The 20,340-nt window shown below is 44.7% G+C and overlaps 1 protein-coding gene across 1 annotated transcript in view; it reads left to right on the top strand.

Annotated features, from left to right (window-relative positions):
• LOC143773282 (E3 ubiquitin-protein ligase Rnf220-like) overlaps positions 1 to 16,015 on the top strand; it is a 71,652-nt gene extending 55,637 nt beyond the window's left edge. Inside the window, exons 9-12 of the mRNA XM_077260767.1 lie at positions 13,660 to 13,744; positions 14,390 to 14,474; positions 14,855 to 14,929; positions 15,152 to 16,015. Coding sequence (XP_077116882.1) covers positions 13,660 to 13,744; positions 14,390 to 14,474; positions 14,855 to 14,929; positions 15,152 to 15,223 — 317 coding nt within the window. The 3' untranslated portion in view covers positions 15,224 to 16,015. The remainder of the gene's footprint in view (positions 1 to 13,659; positions 13,745 to 14,389; positions 14,475 to 14,854; positions 14,930 to 15,151) is intronic.
• Positions 16,016 to 20,340: the final 4,325 nt, after the last annotated feature.

Here is a 20,340-nt window from a genome sequence, read left to right as displayed (position 1 = left end):
TTGAGAATGTGGGCGATGCGGCGGTCGTTTCTCAGGCACTGCAGCATGTAATCCACCATGTGCTGCAGACTGCCAACTGCCCAAGAAACGCTGTCCCCTGCTGGAGGCGTGATCTCTGCCCGCTCGTCATCACCCCACCCTCACTGTACACACTGACTACTGGACAATTGTGTAACTCCCTCCTCTGGACGGATGTCTTCCTCCTCCATTGACTCCTCCTCATCCTCCTCACAAACTGTCCCCTGCCTACGCGTTTGTGAGGAACCACGTGGCGCTGACTGTCCAGAAGATGATGGAAATGCTGAATCCTCATCCTCCACCTCTTCCACAACATCATCCCTTAGCGCTTGCAGTGATTTTTCAAGCAGGCAGATAAGGGGGACAGTCATGCTGACTAGTGCATCATCTGCACTCGCCATCCGCGTGGAATAATCAAAGGGACGCAAAACCTGGCAGACGTCATTCATAGTGGCCCACTCTGTGGTTGTGAAGTCTGTACGGCACTGACTGCGACTTCTTTGCGCCTGAAGCAGCTGGTACTCCATTACAGCTTGCTGCTGCTCACACAACCGCTCCAACATATGTAACGTGGAATTCCACCTGGTAGGTAGGTCACATATGATGCGATGTTCCGGCAGGCGGTGTCGGCGCTGCAGAGCCGCAATGCGAGCTTTTGCCGTGCTGGAACGCCGCAAGTGAGCACACTCTAGGCGGACCTTGTGCAGCAGTGCATCAAGATCCGGATAGTCCCTCAGAAAACTCTGCACGACCAAATTGAGCATATGTGCCAGACATGGGATGTGAGTGAGGTTGCCGAGGCCCAGAGCTGCCACCAGATTTCGGCCATTATCACACACTACCATGCCTGGCTGGAGATTCGCTGACACAAACCACACATCGCTCTCCTGCTTGATGGCATTCCAGAGCTCCTGCGCTGTGTGGCTTCGATTCCCCAAAAAAATTAATTTCAAGACGGCCTGTTGACGTTTGGCCACGGCTGTGCTCATGTCGGTCGTAACAGGTACACGTTCATCACGGGTCCATGTGGAGGTGGACTGTGACGGCTCCTGCAGCGATGATTCTGAGGAACTGGTGTAGGAGGAGGAGTCAATGCGTACAGAATGGATTCCTGCAATCCTTGGAGTGGGCAGGACACGTCCTGCGCCACTCGCACGGTCTGTACCCGGCTCAACGACATTAACCCAATGGGCAGTGAGGGAAAGGTATCGCCCCTGTCCATGTTGACTGGTCCACGCATCGGTGGTGAGGTGGACCTTGCTACTGACGGCGTTCAGTAGCGCGTGTTTTATGTGTCCCTCCACATGCTTGTGCAGGGCAGGGACGGCTTGCCTGCTGAAGTAAAAGCGGCTGGGCACATTGTACTGTGGGACTGCCAATGACATCAAGTCACGGAAGCTGTCAGTCTCCACCAGCCTGAATGACAGCATTTCCAGTGACAGAAGTTTGGCAATGCCTGCAGTCAGAGCCTGTGCTCGTGGGTGGTTTGACGAGAAAGGCCGCCTTTTCTCCCATGCCTGTACTACCGATGGCTGTAGACTGGGCTGGGAGTGTGTGGATGACTGGGAAAGTGGTGCTGCGGGTGGAATTACAGCGGGTCTCTGGACAACAGGGCCAGAGGTTCTTCCACGGCGATCCTGGGAGGAAGCCGAACCAGCTGCGTGTGAGCTGGAGGAAGAGGCAACACGAGCTGAAGAGGTGGTAGCTGCCGCTGTTGGTTGGCCTAGCTCTTCAGTGTGTTTTTCTAACTCCGCCGGGTGCCTGGTGCGCACATGTTTCCACATGTTGGAGGTATTGAGGTTGCTGACATTTCGACCTCTTTTGACTTTGTGATGACACACCTTGCATTTGACATAGCAAATGTCAGCTGCAACTGTGTCAAAAAAGGACCAGGCACTGCAAGTCTTGGGAGCGCCCTTTTTGGCTTTTGGAAGAGACATGCTCCTAACGGCTGCCAAAGCGGAGGCTGCAGGATCCGCAGTCTTCCCCCTCCCTCTCCCTCTTTGGGCCGTACGGGGAATCTCTTCCTCAGAGCTGCTCCCACCACCTTCCTGTCCCTCACGCCAAGATGGGTCAAGGACCTCATCATCTACACTACCCTCTGCCCCCAACTGCTCCTCCTGGGTAGTCTCAGCAGCAGAGCACGCACCAGTAAGTGGCACCTGAGTGTCATCATCAGCTGATGCAGCCTGCGATGTGGTGACCGGAGCCACTGGCCCACCCGCCTCTTCAGAGGAAGAGAGAAAAAGCTGTTGGGCATCACTGCACCCTGCCTCTTCTTCCATTTCTCCAATGCTGCTTGGCTGGCCCCCTGTTTCCAAGCCAAGAGATTCAGAGAACAGAAGTAGAGACGGCTCCTGTCCTGGGCTCTCTGTCTGCCTGGGCAATTTGGCAGGTGGTGAAGAGACAGATGGCTGCTCTCCAGTGCTCTGTGTCTGAGAGGATGTGGCACTAATTGAAGTTGATGCATTAGCTGCCATCCATCCGACAACGGCTTCAATTTGGTCTTCACGCAGCAGCGGTGTACGGCGCTCTGCGACAAAGCTGCGCATGAATGACTGTTCCCTTGTGAAAGTGGGTGCTGATGAGTCACCGGTGCCCGCAGCGGGCACAGAATCCCCACGTCCTCTCCCTGCTCCGCGCCCACGCCCACGTGCCTTACTCACTGCCTTCTTCATCTTGGGTGACTGATAAAGATAAGCAGAAAAGTACTAACGGCTTTGTGTGCTTATTCCTGAACAACTCCTCCTAACAGGTATAAGAAACACTAATTTTCTAAAGTGTGGACTAGACTTTAATATGAGCTAATGTGGCCTACAGAAATGTAAAGTGGTGTCACTGGTGTGTTTGGTGAACTTTATTATTTATTTATTTTTTGGGGGCTGAACTGACAACAGAGAGAGCTGCAGTCACACGGAGACCGTGCAGACAGCCGTAAACGGCGCTGCAAGGCCCAAAAACCCTCCTCTACGTTATCCTATGTAGTGTTTTTCCACAAGTTAGCTGGAGACGGGTGGAAAGACACTAATAGGAATTTTTTGAAAAAATGTGCAGCAGCCTGCACTACTTAAAACAAAATGAAAATTGATTTTGCGGTATGACGCAGTGAAGAACCCTGAGCTGGAGACAACCAGGCTATGGCTGCTCACAGACTACAGGGCGAGCTGCAGTCACACGGAGACCGTGCAGACAGCCGTAAACGGCGCTGCAAGGCCCAAAAACCCTCCTCTACGTTATCCTATGTAGTGTTTTTCCACAAATTAGCTGGAGACGGGTGGAAAGACACTAATAGGAATTTTTTGAAAAAATGTGCAGCAGCCTGCACTACTTAAAACAAAATGAAAATTGATTTTGCGGTATGACGCAGTGAAGAACCCTGAGCTGGAGACAACCAGGCTATGGCTGCTCACAGACTACAGGGCGAGCTGCAGTCACACGGAGACCGTGCAGACAGCCGTAAACGGCGCTGCAAGGCCCAAAAACCCTCCTCTACGTTATCCTATGTAGTGTTTTTCCACAAATTAGCTGGAGACGGGTGGAAAGACACTAATAGGAATTTTTTGAAAAAATGTGCAGCAGCCTGCACTACTTAAAACAAAATGAAAATTGATTTTGCGGTATGACGCAGTGAACAACCCTGAGCTGGAGACAACCAGGCTATGGCTGCTCACAGACTACAGGGCGAGCTGCAGTCACACGGAGACCGTGCAGACAGCCGTAAACGGCGCTGCAAGGCCCAAAAACCCTCCTCTGCGTTATCCTATGTAGTGTTTTTCCACAAATTAGCTGGAGACGGGTGGAAAGACACTAATAGGATTTTTTGTTAAAAATTAGCAGCAGACTACACTACTTGGAAAAAAAAAAGAACAGTATGAGGCAATGAACCACCCTCCCTGAACTGAATACAACCAGCTATGGATGGCCTATGTGGCTGCACTCAGACTAGAGAGTGGGCTGCACTCACACACACACACACACACACACACACACACAGACCTTGCAGATCGCTGTGAAAACAGCGCTACAAGGCAAAAGCAAGGTGAATAGTAGGTGAACACAGCGGTTGCTAAATTAGCCTTTGGAAAGCACAAAGAAGCAAATCCCTATCTCTAAACTGGCCCTCAGTCAGCAAACAGCGTCCTGTCACTAACTGAATTCACAGCAGAGTGATCGCAAAATGGCGCCAGCGACTTTTAAACTGCATCATGACATCATTTCAGCAGCCAATCACAGCCATGCCAGTAGTTTCATGCCCTCCATGCTGAACAGGATGTGCCCACACTTGAAATCATTCTCATTGGCTGAATTTGTGCATTTTGAATCTGGGAACTTCCGATTCCGGTATCCGATACGCGGCAAGTATCGGAATCCCGGTATCGGAATTCCGATACCGCAAGTATCGGCCGATACCCGATACTTGCGGTATCGGAATGCTCAACACTACTGATGAGATCTCCAAAGGAGATATCCAGACTTCATGTAATGGGGGAGATCTATTTTTATAGATCTTCTCTACTCAAACAATACCAATGAGTTGTTGCTTGCTTTTTTATACAGAGTTCTACCACATCTGCTGCCTTTGATGTGCAAAAGTTCATAAATATAATTATTTCTCAGATGAGAACCTACTACCCTCATCTCTCCCGGAATGCCGTGATTCACAATGTTTTAGTTCTGCTTTAAAAAAGAGAAGTTATTGATTGAAATTAATCCAGGGCACCATAAGAAGTTTATCCTAATTAAAAAAGTTTTCTTTGCTTTCCTCTCAAAATCTCAAAAATATCTTACTAGACAAATTGGTTTACCGTGAAACGAACCTTAGACTCCAAAATTATAAGGAATATGCCCTTGAGCAAGGACTGATTTCTGTAGGGAAGGTCACAGAGTTTACAGTGACACACTGTCCCTCGTAGGAACCCTTGAGTTATCTAAGTGGATCAAAATCTGATAGTCCCTTTTTATGACATATTTATTCCCTAATGAGTTATATTGACAGGGGTTAAGCAGAGATGGGCGAATGTTATGACCCCAATGGCGAGGGTCTCAGAGGAACGTGGAAGTCTGCAAGATACAAAAATCCAGCTCATAGGGCAGTGGTAACTGGGTTGACCATATATCTACTCCTAACGCCAACACTAGAAATAGCCGGGGATCATTCCTACGTTGATTCTAGATGACACGCGCCAGCCGGAGAATCTAACTACCCCTAGTAGAAGAAAACAAAGACCTCTCTTGCCTCCAGAGAAAGGGACCCCAAAGCAGGATAGAAGCCCCCCACAAATAATAACGGTGAGGTAAGAGGAAATAACAAACACAGAAATGAACCAGGTTTAGCACAGAGAGGCCCGCTTACTAATAGCAGAATAAAGAAAGGTAACTTATATGGTCAACAAAAACCCTATCAAAATCCACACTGGAAATTCAAGAACCCCCGAACCATCTAACGGTCCGGGGGGAGAACACCAGCCCCCTAGAGCTTCCAGCAAAGATCAGGATACAGATATGGAACAAGCTGGACAAAAATACAAAACAAAACAAATAGCAAAAAGCAAAATAGCAGACTTAGCTGATATAACCGGAACCAGGATCAGTAGACAAGAGCACAGCAGATTAGCTCTGATAACTACGTTGCCAGGCATTGAACTGAAGGTCCAGGGAGCTTATATAGCAACACCCCTAACTAACGACCCAGGTGCGGATAAAAGGAATGACAGAAAAACCAGAGTCAAAAAACTAGTAACCACTAGAGGGAGCCAAAAAGCAAATTCACAACAGTACCCCCCCCTTAGTGAGGGGTCACCGAACCCTCACCACGACCACCAGGGCGATCAGGATGAGCGGCATGAAAGGCACGAACTAAATCGGCCGCATGAACATCAGAGGCGACCACCCAGGAATTATCCTCCTGACCATAGCCCTTCCACTTGACCAGGTACTGAAGCCTCCGCCTGGAGAGGCGCGAATCCAAGATCTTCTCCACCACGTACTCCAACTCGCCCTCAACCAACACCGGAGCAGGCGGCTCAGCAGAAGGAACAACAGGCACAACGTACCGCCGCAACAAGGACCTATGAAATACATTGTGAATAGCAAACGACACAGGAAGATCCAGACGAAAAGATACAGGATTAAGGATTTCCAATATCTTGTAAGGACCAATGAAGCGAGGTTTAAATTTTGGAGAGGAGACCTTCATAGGAATAAAGCGAGAAGAAAGCCACACCAAATCCCCAACGCGTAGTCGGGGACCCACACCGCGGCGGCGGTTGGCAAAGCGCTGAGCCCTCTCCTGTGACAACTTCAAGTTGTCCACCACATGATTCCAGATCCGCTGCAACCTATCCACCACAGAATCCACCCCAGGACAGTCAGAAGGCTCCACATGACCCAAAGAAAAGCGAGGGTGGAAACCAGAGTTGCAGAAAAAAGGCGAAACCAAGGTGGCGGAACTAGCCCGATTATTAAGGGCAAACTCAGCCAACGGCAAGAATGTCACCCAATCGTCCTGATCAGCAGAGACAAAGCACCTCAAATAAGCCTCCAAAGTCTGGTTGGTTCGCTCCGTCTGTCCATTAGTCTGAGGATGGAAAGCAGATGAAAACGACAAATCAATGCCCATCCTATTACAAAAGGATCGCCAGAACCTAGAAACGAACTGGGATCCTCTGTCTGACACAATATTCTCAGGGATGCCGTGCAAACGAACCACGTTCTGGAAAAACACAGGAACCAGATCGGAAGAGGAAGGCAGCTTAGGCAAAGGAACCAAATGGACCATCTTGGAGAAGCGATCACATATCACCCAGATGACAGACATGCCCTGAGACACCGGAAGATCAGAAATGAAATCCATGGAGATATGTGTCCAAGGTCTCTTCGGGACAGGCAAGGGCAAGAGCAACCCGCTGGCACGAGAACAGCAAGGCTTAGCTCGAGCACAAGTACCACAGGACTGCACAAATGACCGCACATCCCTTGACAAGGAAGGCCACCAAAAGGACCTGGCCACCAGATCTCTGGTGCCAAAAATTCCCGGGTGACCTGCCAACACTGAGGAATGAACCTCGGAAATGACTCTGCTGGTCCATTTATCCGGGACAAACAGTCTGTCAGGTGGACAAGACTCAGGCCTATCAGCCTGAAATCTCTGCAACACACGTCGCAGATCCGGAGAAATAGCTGACAAGATAACTCCATCCTTAAGGATACCAACAGGATCAGCGAGTCCAGGAGCATCAGGCACAAAGCTCCTAGAAAGAGCATCGGCCTTCACATTCTTTGAACCAGGTAAATACGAGACAACAAAATCAAAGCGGGAGAAAAACAATGACCAGCGGGCCTGTCTCGGATTAAGGCGTTTAGCAGACTCGAGATACATCAGATTTTTGTGATCAGTCAAGACCACCACACGATGCTTAGCACCCTCGAGCCAATGACGCCACTCCTCAAATGCCCATTTCATGGCCAACAACTCCCGATTGCCCACATCATAATTTCGCTCGGCAGGCGAAAATTTCCTAGAGAAAAAGGCACAAGGTTTCATAACAGAGCAACCAGGGCCTCTCTGCGACAAAACGGCCCCTGCTCCAATCTCTGAAGCATCCACTTCAACCTGAAAGGGAAGTGAGATATCGGGCTGGCACAAAACAGGCGCCGAAGTAAACCGGCGTTTTAACTCCTGGAAAGCCTCCACGGCAGCAGGAGCCCAGTTAGCTACATCGGAGCCCTTCTTGGTCATATCCGTCAAAGGTTTCACAATGCTAGAAAAATTTGCGATAAAACGACGGTAGAAGTTAGCGAAACCCAAGAACTTCTGAAGACTCTTAACTGACGAGGGCTGAGTCCAATCAAGAATAGCTCGGACCTTGACTGGGTCCATCTCCACAGCAGAAGGGGAAAAAATGAACCCCAAAAAGGGAACCTTCTGTACACCAAAGAGACACTTTGAGCCCTTGACAAACAAAGAATTTTCACGCAAAATTTTAAAGACCAACCTGACCTGCTCCACATGCGAGTCCCAATTATCAGAAAAAACCAAAATATCATCCAGATAAACTATCAAAAATTTATCCAGATACTTCCGGAAAATGTCATGCATAAAGGACTGAAAAACTGAAGGCGCATTGGAGAGCCCAAAAGGCATCACCAAGTACTCAAAATGACCTTCGGGCGTATTGAATGCGGTTTTCCATTCATCACCTTGCTTAATGCGCACAAGGTTGTACGCACCACGAAGGTCTATCTTGGTGAACCACTTGGCACCTTTAATCCGGGCAAACAAGTCAGACAACAGCGGCAAAGGATACTGAAATTTGACAGTGATCTTATTTAAAAGCCGATAATCAATACAAGGCCTCAAAGATCCGTCCTTTTTAGCCACAAAAAAGAATCCCGCCCCAAGAGGGGAAGAAGAAGGACGAATATGTCCTTTCTCCAGAGACTCCTTGATATACGAACGCATAGCGGTATGTTCAGGTACCGACAGATTAAACAGTCTTCCCTTAGGAAATTTACTGCCTGGGATCAAATCTATAGCACAGTCACAGTCCCTATGAGGAGGCAATGCACTGGACCTGGACTCGCTAAAGACATCCTGATAATCAGACAAATACTCCGGAACTTCCGAAGGCGTAGAAGAAGCAATAGACACAGGCAGGGAATCCCCATGAATACCACGACAGCCCCAACTTGACACTGACATAGCCTTCCAGTCCAGGACGGGATTATGGGTCTGTAACCATGGCAGCCCTAAAACAACCAAATCATGCATTTTATGTAAAACAAGAAAACGTATCACCTCGCGGTGTTCAGGAGTCATGCACATGGTAACCTGTGTCCAATACTGCGGTTTATTTGCTGCCAATGGCGTAGCATCAATCCCCCTAAGAGGAATAGGATTTTCTAATGGTTCAAGAATAAAACCACAGTGCTTAGCAAATGACAGATCCATAAGACTCAGGGCAGCACCTGAATCTACAAACGCCATGACAGGATAAGATGACAGTGAGCAAATCAAAGTTACAGACAGAATAAATTTAGGTTGCAAATTACCAACGGTGACCGGACTAACAACCTTAGCTATACGTTTAGAGCATGCTGAGATAACATGTGTAGAATCACCACAGTAGTAACACAAGCCATTCCGGCGTCTATGAATTTTCCGCTCATTTCTAGACAGGATTCTATCACATTGCATTAAATCAGGTGTCTGTTCAGACAACACCATGAGGGAATTTGCGGTTTTTCTATCACATTGCACCGGATTAGGTGTCTGTTCAGACAACACCATGAGGGAATTTGCGGTTTTGCGCTCCCGCAACCGCCGGTCAATTTGAATAGCCAGTGCCATAGTATCATTCAGACCTGTGGGAATGGGAAAACCCACCATAACATTCTTAATGGCATCAGAAAGGCCATTTCTAAAATTAGCGGCCAGTGCACACTCGTTCCAATGTGTCAGCACGGACCATTTCCGAAATTTTTGGCAGTACACTTCAGCCTCGTCCTGCCCCTGAGACATAGCCAGCAAGGCCTTTTCTGCCTGAATCTCAAGATTGGGTTCCTCATAAAGTAAACCGAGCGCCAGAAAAAACGCATCAATATCGGCCAATGCCGGATCTCCAGGCGCCAGCGAAAAAGCCCAATCTTGAGGGTCGCCCCGTAAGAACGAAATAACAATTTTTACTTGCTGAGCGGAGTCTCCAGATGAACAGGGTCTCAGGGACAAAAACAATTTGCAATTATTCATGAAATTCCTAAACTTAAACCTGTCTCCGGAAAACAGTTCAGGAATCGGTATCTTAGGTTCTGACCTAGGACTTCTGATAACATAGTCTTGTAAGCCCTGCACACGAGTAGCCAGCTGGTCCACACTTGTAATCAAGGTCTGGACATTCATGTCTGCAGCAAGCTTAAGCCACTCTGAGGTAAAGGGGAAGAAGAAAAAAAAAATGAGAGAAGGAAAAAAAAAAACTCAGAATCTTCTTTCTTGTAATCCCTCTTTTGCAATGCATTACACATATAATACGGGCCTGGCAAACTGTTATGACCCCAATGGCGAGGGTCTCAGAGGAACGTGGAAGTCTGCAAGATACAAAAATCCAGCTCATAGGGCAGTGGTAACTGGGTTGACCATATATCTACTCCTAACGCCAACACTAGAAATAGCCGGGGATCATTCCTACGTTGATTCTAGATGACACGCGCCAGCCGGAGAATCTAACTACCCCTAGTAGAAGAAAACAAAGACCTCTCTTGCCTCCAGAGAAAGGGACCCCAAAGCAGGATAGAAGCCCCCCACAAATAATAACGGTGAGGTAAGAGGAAATAACAAACACAGAAATGAACCAGGTTTAGCACAGAGAGGCCCGCTTACTAATAGCAGAATAAAGAAAGGTAACTTATATGGTCAACAAAAACCCTATCAAAATCCACACTGGAAATTCAAGAACCCCCGAACCGTCTAACGGTCCGGGGGGAGAACACCAGCCCCCTAGAGCTTCCAGCAAAGATCAGGATACAGATATGGAACAAGCTGGACAAAAATACAAAACAAAACAAATAGCAAAAAGCAAAATAGCAGACTTAGCTGATATAACCGGAACCAGGATCAGTAGACAAGAGCACAGCAGATTAGCTCTGATAACTACGTTGCCAGGCATTGAACTGAAGGTCCAGGGAGCTTATATAGCAACACCCCTAACTAACGACCCAGGTGCGGATAAAAGGAATGACAGAAAAACCAGAGTCAAAAAACTAGTAACCACTAGAGGGAGCCAAAAAGCAAATTCACAACAGGCGAACCTGAGCAGTAAAGTTCGGAGTCCGTACCGAACACTTGGCATTTGGGAACAGACACCGAACATGGACTTCTCCAGGAACTGAATGTTACTGTTTGGGTTTGGCAGTGGGATAAACACTGGTGGCTATGATTGGCAGTAAGATTATTACCGCCGGTCAGAGAGTTAGGGTTACCACGCTGTCAGATGACAGCGTCAGCCAGGAGCTGTGATTGGCAGTAAAAAGGGTACCTCCTGTCACAAGCGTCAGCTAATGAGAGAGTACTACTTCCATCAGCCTACACCTACTGTCCCTGCTATAAATAAATACATGTAAATAAAAATTGATGTGGGGTCTCTCCTATTTTTGACAACCAGTGCAGGCAAAACTGACAGCTGGGGGCTGCAACCCTCAGCTGTCAGCTTTCTCATGGCTGGTTATCAAGAACAGAAGGGACCCCTGACATTTTTTTAAAATTTAAATAAATAATTTTAAAAAATGTGGTGGGGTCTCCCCCATTTTTTACAACCAGCCAAGCTAAAGCAAGCAGCTGGAAGCTGGTATTCTCAGACTGGTAAATGACCATGGATATTGACCCTCAAGCCTAAAAATAGCAGCCCACAGCTGCCCCAGAAAGGGCACATATATTAAATTTGACAATTCTAATGCTTTGCCCGGTTCTTCCCACTTGCCCTAGTGTGGTGGCAAGTGGGGTAATATTTGTAGGTTTGATGCCAGATGTTTTATGGCCACTGACAACAAGCCCAGAGGTTAGTAATGGAGAGGTGTCATCTATACTTCTATTCCACTAAAGCCCATGTAACCTGTAAAAAACAGAAAATAATAAACAGCCAAAATATTCACTTTTACACCTAATCCACCGATGCCCATGTCCCCTGGAAAAGAAGAAAAATAATAAACAACCATATCCTTCACGTGTCCGATGTGAAGATAATCCATACTGTCCCACGACAATCCGGATGATTTAGATAGTGGTCACATCAATTATGTGCCAGGCAGAACACATTGAGAAGAGCATAATTACTCCTGCAGTGTCTAGCCCTGAGCTGCTGTGAGAAAGTTCACTAGAGTTCAATGATGATGAACCCCGGTGACCTCACGGCATCACTGATGTGACCGCTATCCAAATCATCTGGATCGTCCTGGAACAGTATGGATTATCTTCACATTGGACAGGTGAGGGAATATGGTTGTTTATTATTTTTCTTCTTTTCCAGGGGATGTGGGCATCAGTAGATTAAGTGTAAATATGAGTATTATGGTTGTTTATTATTTTATATTTTTGTACAGGTGACATGGGCTTCAGTGGAATAGGCATAAAAATGAGTATAACTATGCTTTTTTATTTCAAATAAAGGAGTATGTGTCATTAATTTAAATGATTTTATTCTGGCTGTGTTTCTTTCTAACTATGGGGTTAGTAATGGATGTGTCTTACAGATGCCTATCCATTACTGGATGGGCTTGTTGTCAAGTGCCATAAAACAGCTGACATCAACCCCATAAATATTACCTGGGAAAAGAAGAAGAGCCGGAAGAGTAAGGCAAAGCACCAGAAATGGGTCTAATAGATGTGCCTCTTCTGGGGCGGCTGAGGGCTGCTATTTTTAGACTGGGGGAACAATATCCATGGCTCCTTACCAGTCTGAGAATACCAGCCCCCAACTGTTTGTTTTAGCTTGGCTGGTTGTCAAAAATGGGCAGGACCCCATGCCTTTTATAATTACTTATTTAAATAATTTACAAAATATGGCATGGGACACCTCTATTCTTGATAACCAGCCATGATAAAGCCAACAGCTCAGGGTTGTGGCCAGCAGCTGTCAGTTTTGCCTGTGCTGGTTATCAAAAGTAGAAGAAACCTGACATCATTTTTAAAAAAAAATATTAATTTATAGCGCACTGGCGCCGGCTGATGAATAGTCTCATCATTGTACGCCTGCTCTCACGTTATCAGTGACAGCAGGCATAGGCTGATGGAAGTAGCACTCTCTCATCAGCTGACGTGTGTGACCATAAGTAACCTTTTTACCACCTGTCACAGCTGCTGCCTCACGCTGTTATCTGACAGCGTCTGAACAGCAACTCTCCGAGCGGCAGTAATGATCTTATTGCCTATTAGAGCCTGTGATTGCTGCTTTGTCATGCAGATGACAGTGAGGCAAACAACAGATGTTCAGGCGGCCCCATTTCATCTGAATGGGGTCTGAGTTCTGGTACACGAACCAAACTTTTTTTTAGATGTTCAGCCAAACATCCACAGGTTCACCCATCGCTAGTGTTAAATCATGATCTCTGAATATTTCAACAACATTAATTAAAGCCAGGTTTCATGAAGTAACTTAAATAGCCAGCAAATGACTAATTGACTTAAAAATCAGAGGATCATCCAGTTAGTTCAGATTTTGACATAATAAAGGGGTTCAAAACTAGCACGCTCACAAGAAAAAACAAATCTAAAGGTGCTAATTGAGGCACATTTCTTCTGAGAGTTTACACTTTTTTTTTGCTATGTTCCAGTAATATATTGATCCTTTTAGGTTATACTGTACGTCATGATGAATAGGGTATAGTTTTTCGGAGCTTTAAGTCCATCCTCAGTTATCACCAAAAAACTCCAATTCAACACCTTCACGTACTATACCTAACTTATTCTACTATGAAGCAAACCTTTCTAGACCTTCCAAAGCTTGTATCTAGAAGTTATCAGTCAGCTTTATATAGGTCCTTCAAAAAGCAAACCTTTTTTAGGAGAAAATCATAAACTCTAATGTTTGCATTATATTCAATATAACTACAGATTGTCATAAAATTTAAGATTGTTTTTTGTCTTACTTACAGGTTGTAGGGTATCGCCATTAATCAGCTCTCCAAGTCACAGTGAAGACTCTGATGGTGAGGAGACATCAGCTTCTTCCCGTCTTAAGTGAGTTGTTCTTCTTTATCTCCCTATGTAGATGTTGAACATTTTGATCAATTGATCTTAGATGGATCACAATGTATAATGCAGAACCATGGTCATAGGATGGTTGTAATAATAAAAAAAACTACTCCACTCCAGCAATCATTGCAAAGATGGGAATTCATGAGTAAACTTGACCCAACTTTGAAGATGAAAATATGTTTTCATTGCTTCACGAGTAAACTCTCTTCCCAAGTAAGAACAAGGTCATCCTCTGGTTCTTGAATGCTCAATCCAAGTCTGTTGCTTGAAAAATGATAATACTGCATCCATGGGAGGAGACATCTCAAGAATCCGAGGACATTGGGCTCTTCTCAGATCCTAAGATGACCATACTTTGTCTGATTTCCTGTCCTTACTGGGCAAGTATTAGTCACGTAAGCAACTGTAAACAAATAACATTCATAAAACCAATTTTGTGCTGGTCCATGGCATCTACCTGATAAAATTGTAGCACTTTCATAGTGACCATTTATGGCTCTAATTTTTTTTTTTACAGTAAAGTTCCTTGGCCATCATATTTGTACCTTGGCATATAGTTGTGGGTACCTAATGTTCCATAGGTCAATAACATTATCAAAAATAACGTTTATATTGTTTCACTTTCAGCCAAGAGAGTTTGGATGCTCTTCGAGAGAAGATCCAGGAATTGACGGAGAAATTGAAAAATACCCACACCTGTCACATTTGCTTGGTAAGATTGCAGTGGACACTCTTGGTTGCCAATGTTGAATGTTGTCTTAAGTCAATAGTTGTCAATCTTTTACTAGTAAACCTGACAAAAATTATCTTGGTATTGTCCTACCTAACTTATTTAAATTTTGACAGTGCTACCCAGACTCACTTTTACATCAGTGGTACATTTGATCTTCGGGAAGCCATTGCCCATTATTGACAAGTTACACAGTAATTTAATGGATTTAAGTAAGAAAGTTTATTCAGGGAATGAATGATAAAAAATGGGTTGGCATTTTCCACCAATCCCGTTTTTGTCAGTGTTGCCTGGTAGTTTTGAAATCACACCACAACACACGGGTGAAGTTTCTTGATGTTGTATTTTTTTCTTTTGTGTAGGATGCCTACACCGTCCCCGTCGCTTCTATCCAATGCTGGCACATTCACTGTGAGAGCTGCTGGTTAAGGGCACTGGTAAGAACCCCATCTTTAACCTAATCTGGCATTTTCCAGCTTGTACCATACCCCGGGATGAATTGCTTTCTGTTCCAGTGCTTTATGGGGGGTCACATATGGGCACAAGTTGGTCACATGAATGTCTGTGGAGTTTAGAGTTATTCTGGATGTGACTCAGAAAATAGGGAATTATCCTTCTCCTGATGTCACAAGGTGATGTTCTTCTCATTTTCTCGACAGGGATCTAAGAAACTTTGCCCTCAATGCAATACAATCACATCACCCAGTGACCTCCGTCGAGTTTACCTGTGACCCACAAAGGTCTCCAAAATAGAGAAACCAAGTCAAGGTCATGACCACCTCTAATGGAATAGGGCTGTCTTGATTCGCATTGATGTTCTTCATCTGTTGTCTCCATGTTGGTTGGCCCTCCAATATTTTCATACTGGATCAAGGAAATGTCGTTCGTTTCCAAAACCTCACAATTCAAGCCTAAAGTATTCATGTTTTGTTATTTCTAAGCTCAGAACTTTATCCAAAAAAACTCAGCTCTGCTCTGCTTTAGTAATATCCAATTAAAAATTAAGCAATTTTAGATTTTTTTTTTATATTAGTCTATGCAGCTCACATGCAGATCTATGTGTCTCCATGGTTGCTTACTACAGTCATGTTTAGCTCTGCTCCTTCTGTCCTCTCTTTTCATTAAAAAGAGGGGACAACAAAAAGATAGTATAACTGCTGGAATCAGACTGCACATGCTTTGTGTGTAGTCTGTTACCATGGACACAAATAGCCCTGTGCAGGAGCTGTATGCTGAAATCGGGAAGACCACCTACAAAGTTGCTTCATTTCTTACTTTAGAAGTAGTGAAGCACCAAAATAGGTTGCATAAGTCCACATACCCTTTCTTTGGAGATTTGGGCCACTCTACAACTGTTGACATGGTAGGACATGGGAATCTTGTTTTTGGCTACTTTCTATTCCTGGTGACATAGGGGGATACTTTACTGATATGTTCTAAGTTCTGATCTAGAAAGTGGGTGAAAGGGTCAGGTTGAGTCCATATGTTTTTTTCATGATGGTTAATAAAAAACTTTGCACATTGATGGTTGCGTGTTCTCTTTTTCGTTATTGTTTTGCATTTTTGGCACCTACTGAATCATATCCTCTGGTTTTGCAATTAACCTGAGACATCATAGATCGTAGAAATTTGCTTTTCTTGCAAATTAAATTGCAAGAATTTTTTTTTCTCTTAAATCTTTTATTCTGCAGAGCAGTTTCACTATTGGCGGAAGCTTCATCCGGCACTACATTACCGCCATCTAACTCTGACTGCCCAGTTCATTCATACTGTATAAGGCGCCATTCAGACGACCAGTTTTCACCTTCATGTTCTATTATTACTACTCATACCCATTACAGTCTGTGGGGCTGTTCACATGTTCATGTTTTCTGTCTATGCAAAAATCACCTAGACGTGTCCATTTTCCATGGAAAAAATTTCTGATGAAACCCTGATGGTAAGAACTGGCCAAACACTGGTAACACTTGAACCATTTTTTTTGGAAATGTAAAATATCACTCACAACTGAATGAGGCCTGGAGTCGTATGGTCTTATTGTAAAACCATGAATTTCTGGAGAATGTGGGGATCATATATCTGAATATTGAAACTTTTGAGAGTTACGGAAACAAGAAAGTAAAATGTCAGTCAACACCTGGTAAAGTTAAAAGAAACCTGTTATGTCTCCAAATGCCATTAACCAGGTTAATAGTGTTACAATGCTGCCAGGCCGCCAAACTGAAAGCGCAGCTACTGAGAGAAAATTAACTATCTTCTTCCCAGGAGCTGCAGCTTTCAGTCGCAGAGGCAGGCGGGATGGCTTCAGCCACTGTTCTGTACACAGCCTTCACAAAGAAATATGGTGAGAGTGGGTATATTAATACCTGGGCGCCATGTACTCAATGGGAGACAAGTCTGGAGACGCTGCAGTCCATGATAGCACATTTATGCCACACAGGCTTCTCACAGTAACATGAGCAACATGTGGCCTGATGCTGTGTTAAAAATGGAAAAATGGCTCCTAGGAAACTATGTATAAATTGACGTCCCAAAAATGGTTCCTGGGACACTTTGTAAAAATGGCAAGACCAAAAACGGCTGCTGGGACACTATGTATAAATGGATGGACCAAAAATGGCTCCTGGGACGCTATGAATAAATGGCTGGACCATACATTGCTCTTGGAATACTATGAATGAATGACGGGACCAAAAAATGGCACCTAAGACGCTATGTATAAATAGTCAGATCAAAAATGGCTCCTTGGACATTTTGTATAAATGGCAGAACCAGAAATGACTCCAGGGACACTTTGTAAAAATGGCAGGACCAAAAATGGCTCCTGGGACACTATGAATAAATGGCTGGACCAACAAATGGCACCTAGGACACTATGTATAAATGGTCAGATCAAAAATGGCTGATGGGACATTTTGTATAAATGACCAGACCACTGAGTCCATGATCAATTAGGGGTAACGTCGAGATGTTAGTGCACTGGAAATGGAATACAAGATGGGTCCGGCCACTGTACAGTATATTATGCCACCCCACATCATAATTCTTGGAGTAGGAGTGGTCTGATGTTGCATCATGGCAATGTCTACATGGTCTCCAGACCAATTTTTGTCCATTAGTGTTGAGCGATACCTTCCGATATTTGAAAGTATCGGTATCGGATTGGATCGGCCGATATCCAAAAAATATCGGATATCGCAGATACCGATACCCGATACCAATACAAGTCAATGGGACACAAATATCAGAAGTGATCCTGGATGGTTTCCAGGGTCTGAAGGAGAGGAAACTCTACTTCAGGCCCTGGGATCCATATTCATGTAAAAAATAAAGAATAAAAATAAAAAATATGGATATACTCACCCTCGGACGAGCCCTGGCTGTCACCGCTGCAAGTGTCTGCCTCCGTTCCTAAGAATGCAGAGAGTGAAGGACCTTCGATGATGTCGCGGTCACGTGAGTGGTCACATGAGCGGTCACGTGACCAATCACAAGACCGCGACATCATCGCAGGTCCTACACTCACTGCATTCTTAGGAACGGAGGCTGCCGGTTGCACCGCTGTGAGCCGGGGGCCGTCGGAGGGGTGAGTATATCCATATTTTTTATTTTTATTCTTTATTTTTTACATGATTATGGATCCCGATCCCAATTCCCGATATCACAAAAATATCGGAACTCGGTATCGGAATTCCGATACAGCGAATATCGGCCGATACCCGATATTTGCAGTATCGGAATGCTCAACACTATTGTCCATCATTGCATCAAATACAAAATCAGGACTCAATTCAAAAGAGAACAAACCAACAGTCCAGCCTCGAGTCGCTGGACTGAACATCCACGCATTCGTCCATCACTACTAACAGCAAAACTTATATACAGAGAATATTAAGAGATGAGCTTGCTGTGTTCTTTGTACAATACAGAGGCACATTCACTTTGGTTATGGACAGCGTCACAGTTGGTGAAATAGAGATTACTGTAGAATATCAGGTTAAGTTGAGGACCTCCATCCTTTCCCAGTATAGTGCCATTTAAAGCAGTGCTCTTCGCTGTGAAAACTTTACTTCAACTAAACTTGTTGAGAACCCAGTAAGGGCGCGTTTCTGGCTTTCACTTTACTGAACGTACACCAACCTTGCTGAATCTGTCTCTGACTGCAGCTTCCAAGGTTTGTCCAATACTAATTCCCAAATGTCCCTTTTAGAAGTTTCTTGCTGTAGGTCCTCTGACTTTCCCACTTAAATGAGTACACTGCCACCAATGCTTGATTTCTTCAAACACACTCACCTGGTGATGATCACCTTCCTCTGAGGGTGTACATTCTTCTTCCTTTCTCTCTCTCTGTCATGAGCTGGGTCAATACCAGTAGAGACACAAAAAACATGCACCCACAGGATCCAGAGACAGGCAACTGGGAACCAACTATAGGGCAAGGAGTGGTGGGAGGAGCTGCCTAATAAACCCCCTGCTGCCTAAGTATTGGCTGGGAAAGGCAAATCTTGCAGAACAGGGTTAAATCCCTGCAGTATCTGGCTGCGCCTATAGCCAAGTGGAGACTGTCTATGAGCAGAGCTGGCAGTGAACACAAGGCAGCTCAGAGAGATGGTCTGCTGCTGGGGGAAGTAGAGCGGTGAACGCAACGCTGAGAAGGCAAGCAATATGCCGGCAAGGCCTAACATATAAAAGAAACCAGCAATATGCGAATTGTAACACATATACTAACTCAATTATAGCATATTTAAATATAGGAGAAACTAGAGTTTTTCGTATAAAAGTACCATTTATTAAATGTAAAACATCAACAGACAGAAAGATTTCATTACTTATACCTCATAGATTATATATTAGCATGAACAAAACAGAAAAATAGTGTGACCCGAATGGTATCAACGCAAAGAGGTCGTTATCCTAGGACTGAAAGGACAGCAATGAACAATTTATGCTTCCAAGTGGCCATAATGATAGGCATGAAACAAAAGGAACCCCTTACTAAGCATGTGCCAAGGGGGAGACAAGTTTCCTCCCTTATAGCGATTCAAGTAGTTTTAGCTGACAATAAATGCCACACATATCATGTAAGCGATTGCTTGCCCATACGAATAATAACATAAAAGGTTAATTACCCATAGTGTGTTGGAATCCGTCCAGGGAACGACCTCTCTCCCCGACGCGCGTTTCGCGAGAATAAATCTCGCTTCCTCAAGGGGGCGTGGTGACAGAGGCGTGGTGCCGGTAAGGCCGTAGTCTGTAACCATTGAGATAAATAAGTCTGCAGAGGACCTGTATACACAAAATGGTAAGAGGTTTTTAATAGAGATGAGCAAGCACTAAAATGCTCAAATGCTCATTACTCAAACCAAGCAATTTCTAATGCTCGTGTGCTTGTTTCAAATAACACATAAAATGGGAGTCAATGGTAAAAAATAAGCATTGCTCTGTCAGACCCTACAAGGAGAAGGATGGTGTCACACTTTTACTTCACTTTAAGGACTGACCATAAAACATTCACAATTGAAGAGAAATTGGAGTTAATAGGAAAAACATGTTAAGAAACATTTTTTCCTCTATAATGACATGTATATAAGGCAACATTTTAAAAGGATTTTTAAAAAAAAAAATTGTAATTTAAGTAGGCCAAAATGTAATTTTTTAATTAAAAAAATTGGAAATTTTAGTGTAATTTATGAAGAAAGCAAGAAGTGCCAAAAATAGGGATTAATATACACCCTGTATTAGACATAAAGGAGGGTCTCATACATATTTTCTCCTTGTCTCATGTCTTCCTCTGTCTCTACCTGGTCTCTACCTGGTCCACCTTGTCAGCAGCACTGTTTTAGTAGGC

Source organism: Ranitomeya variabilis, chromosome 5 (genome assembly GCF_051348905.1).
Source record: "Ranitomeya variabilis isolate aRanVar5 chromosome 5, aRanVar5.hap1, whole genome shotgun sequence".
Classification (NCBI taxonomy): Eukaryota; Metazoa; Chordata; class Amphibia; order Anura; family Dendrobatidae; genus Ranitomeya; species Ranitomeya variabilis.
The sequence above is the reverse complement of the archived record's forward strand: the minus strand, read 5'-3'. Positions and strand labels throughout refer to the sequence as shown.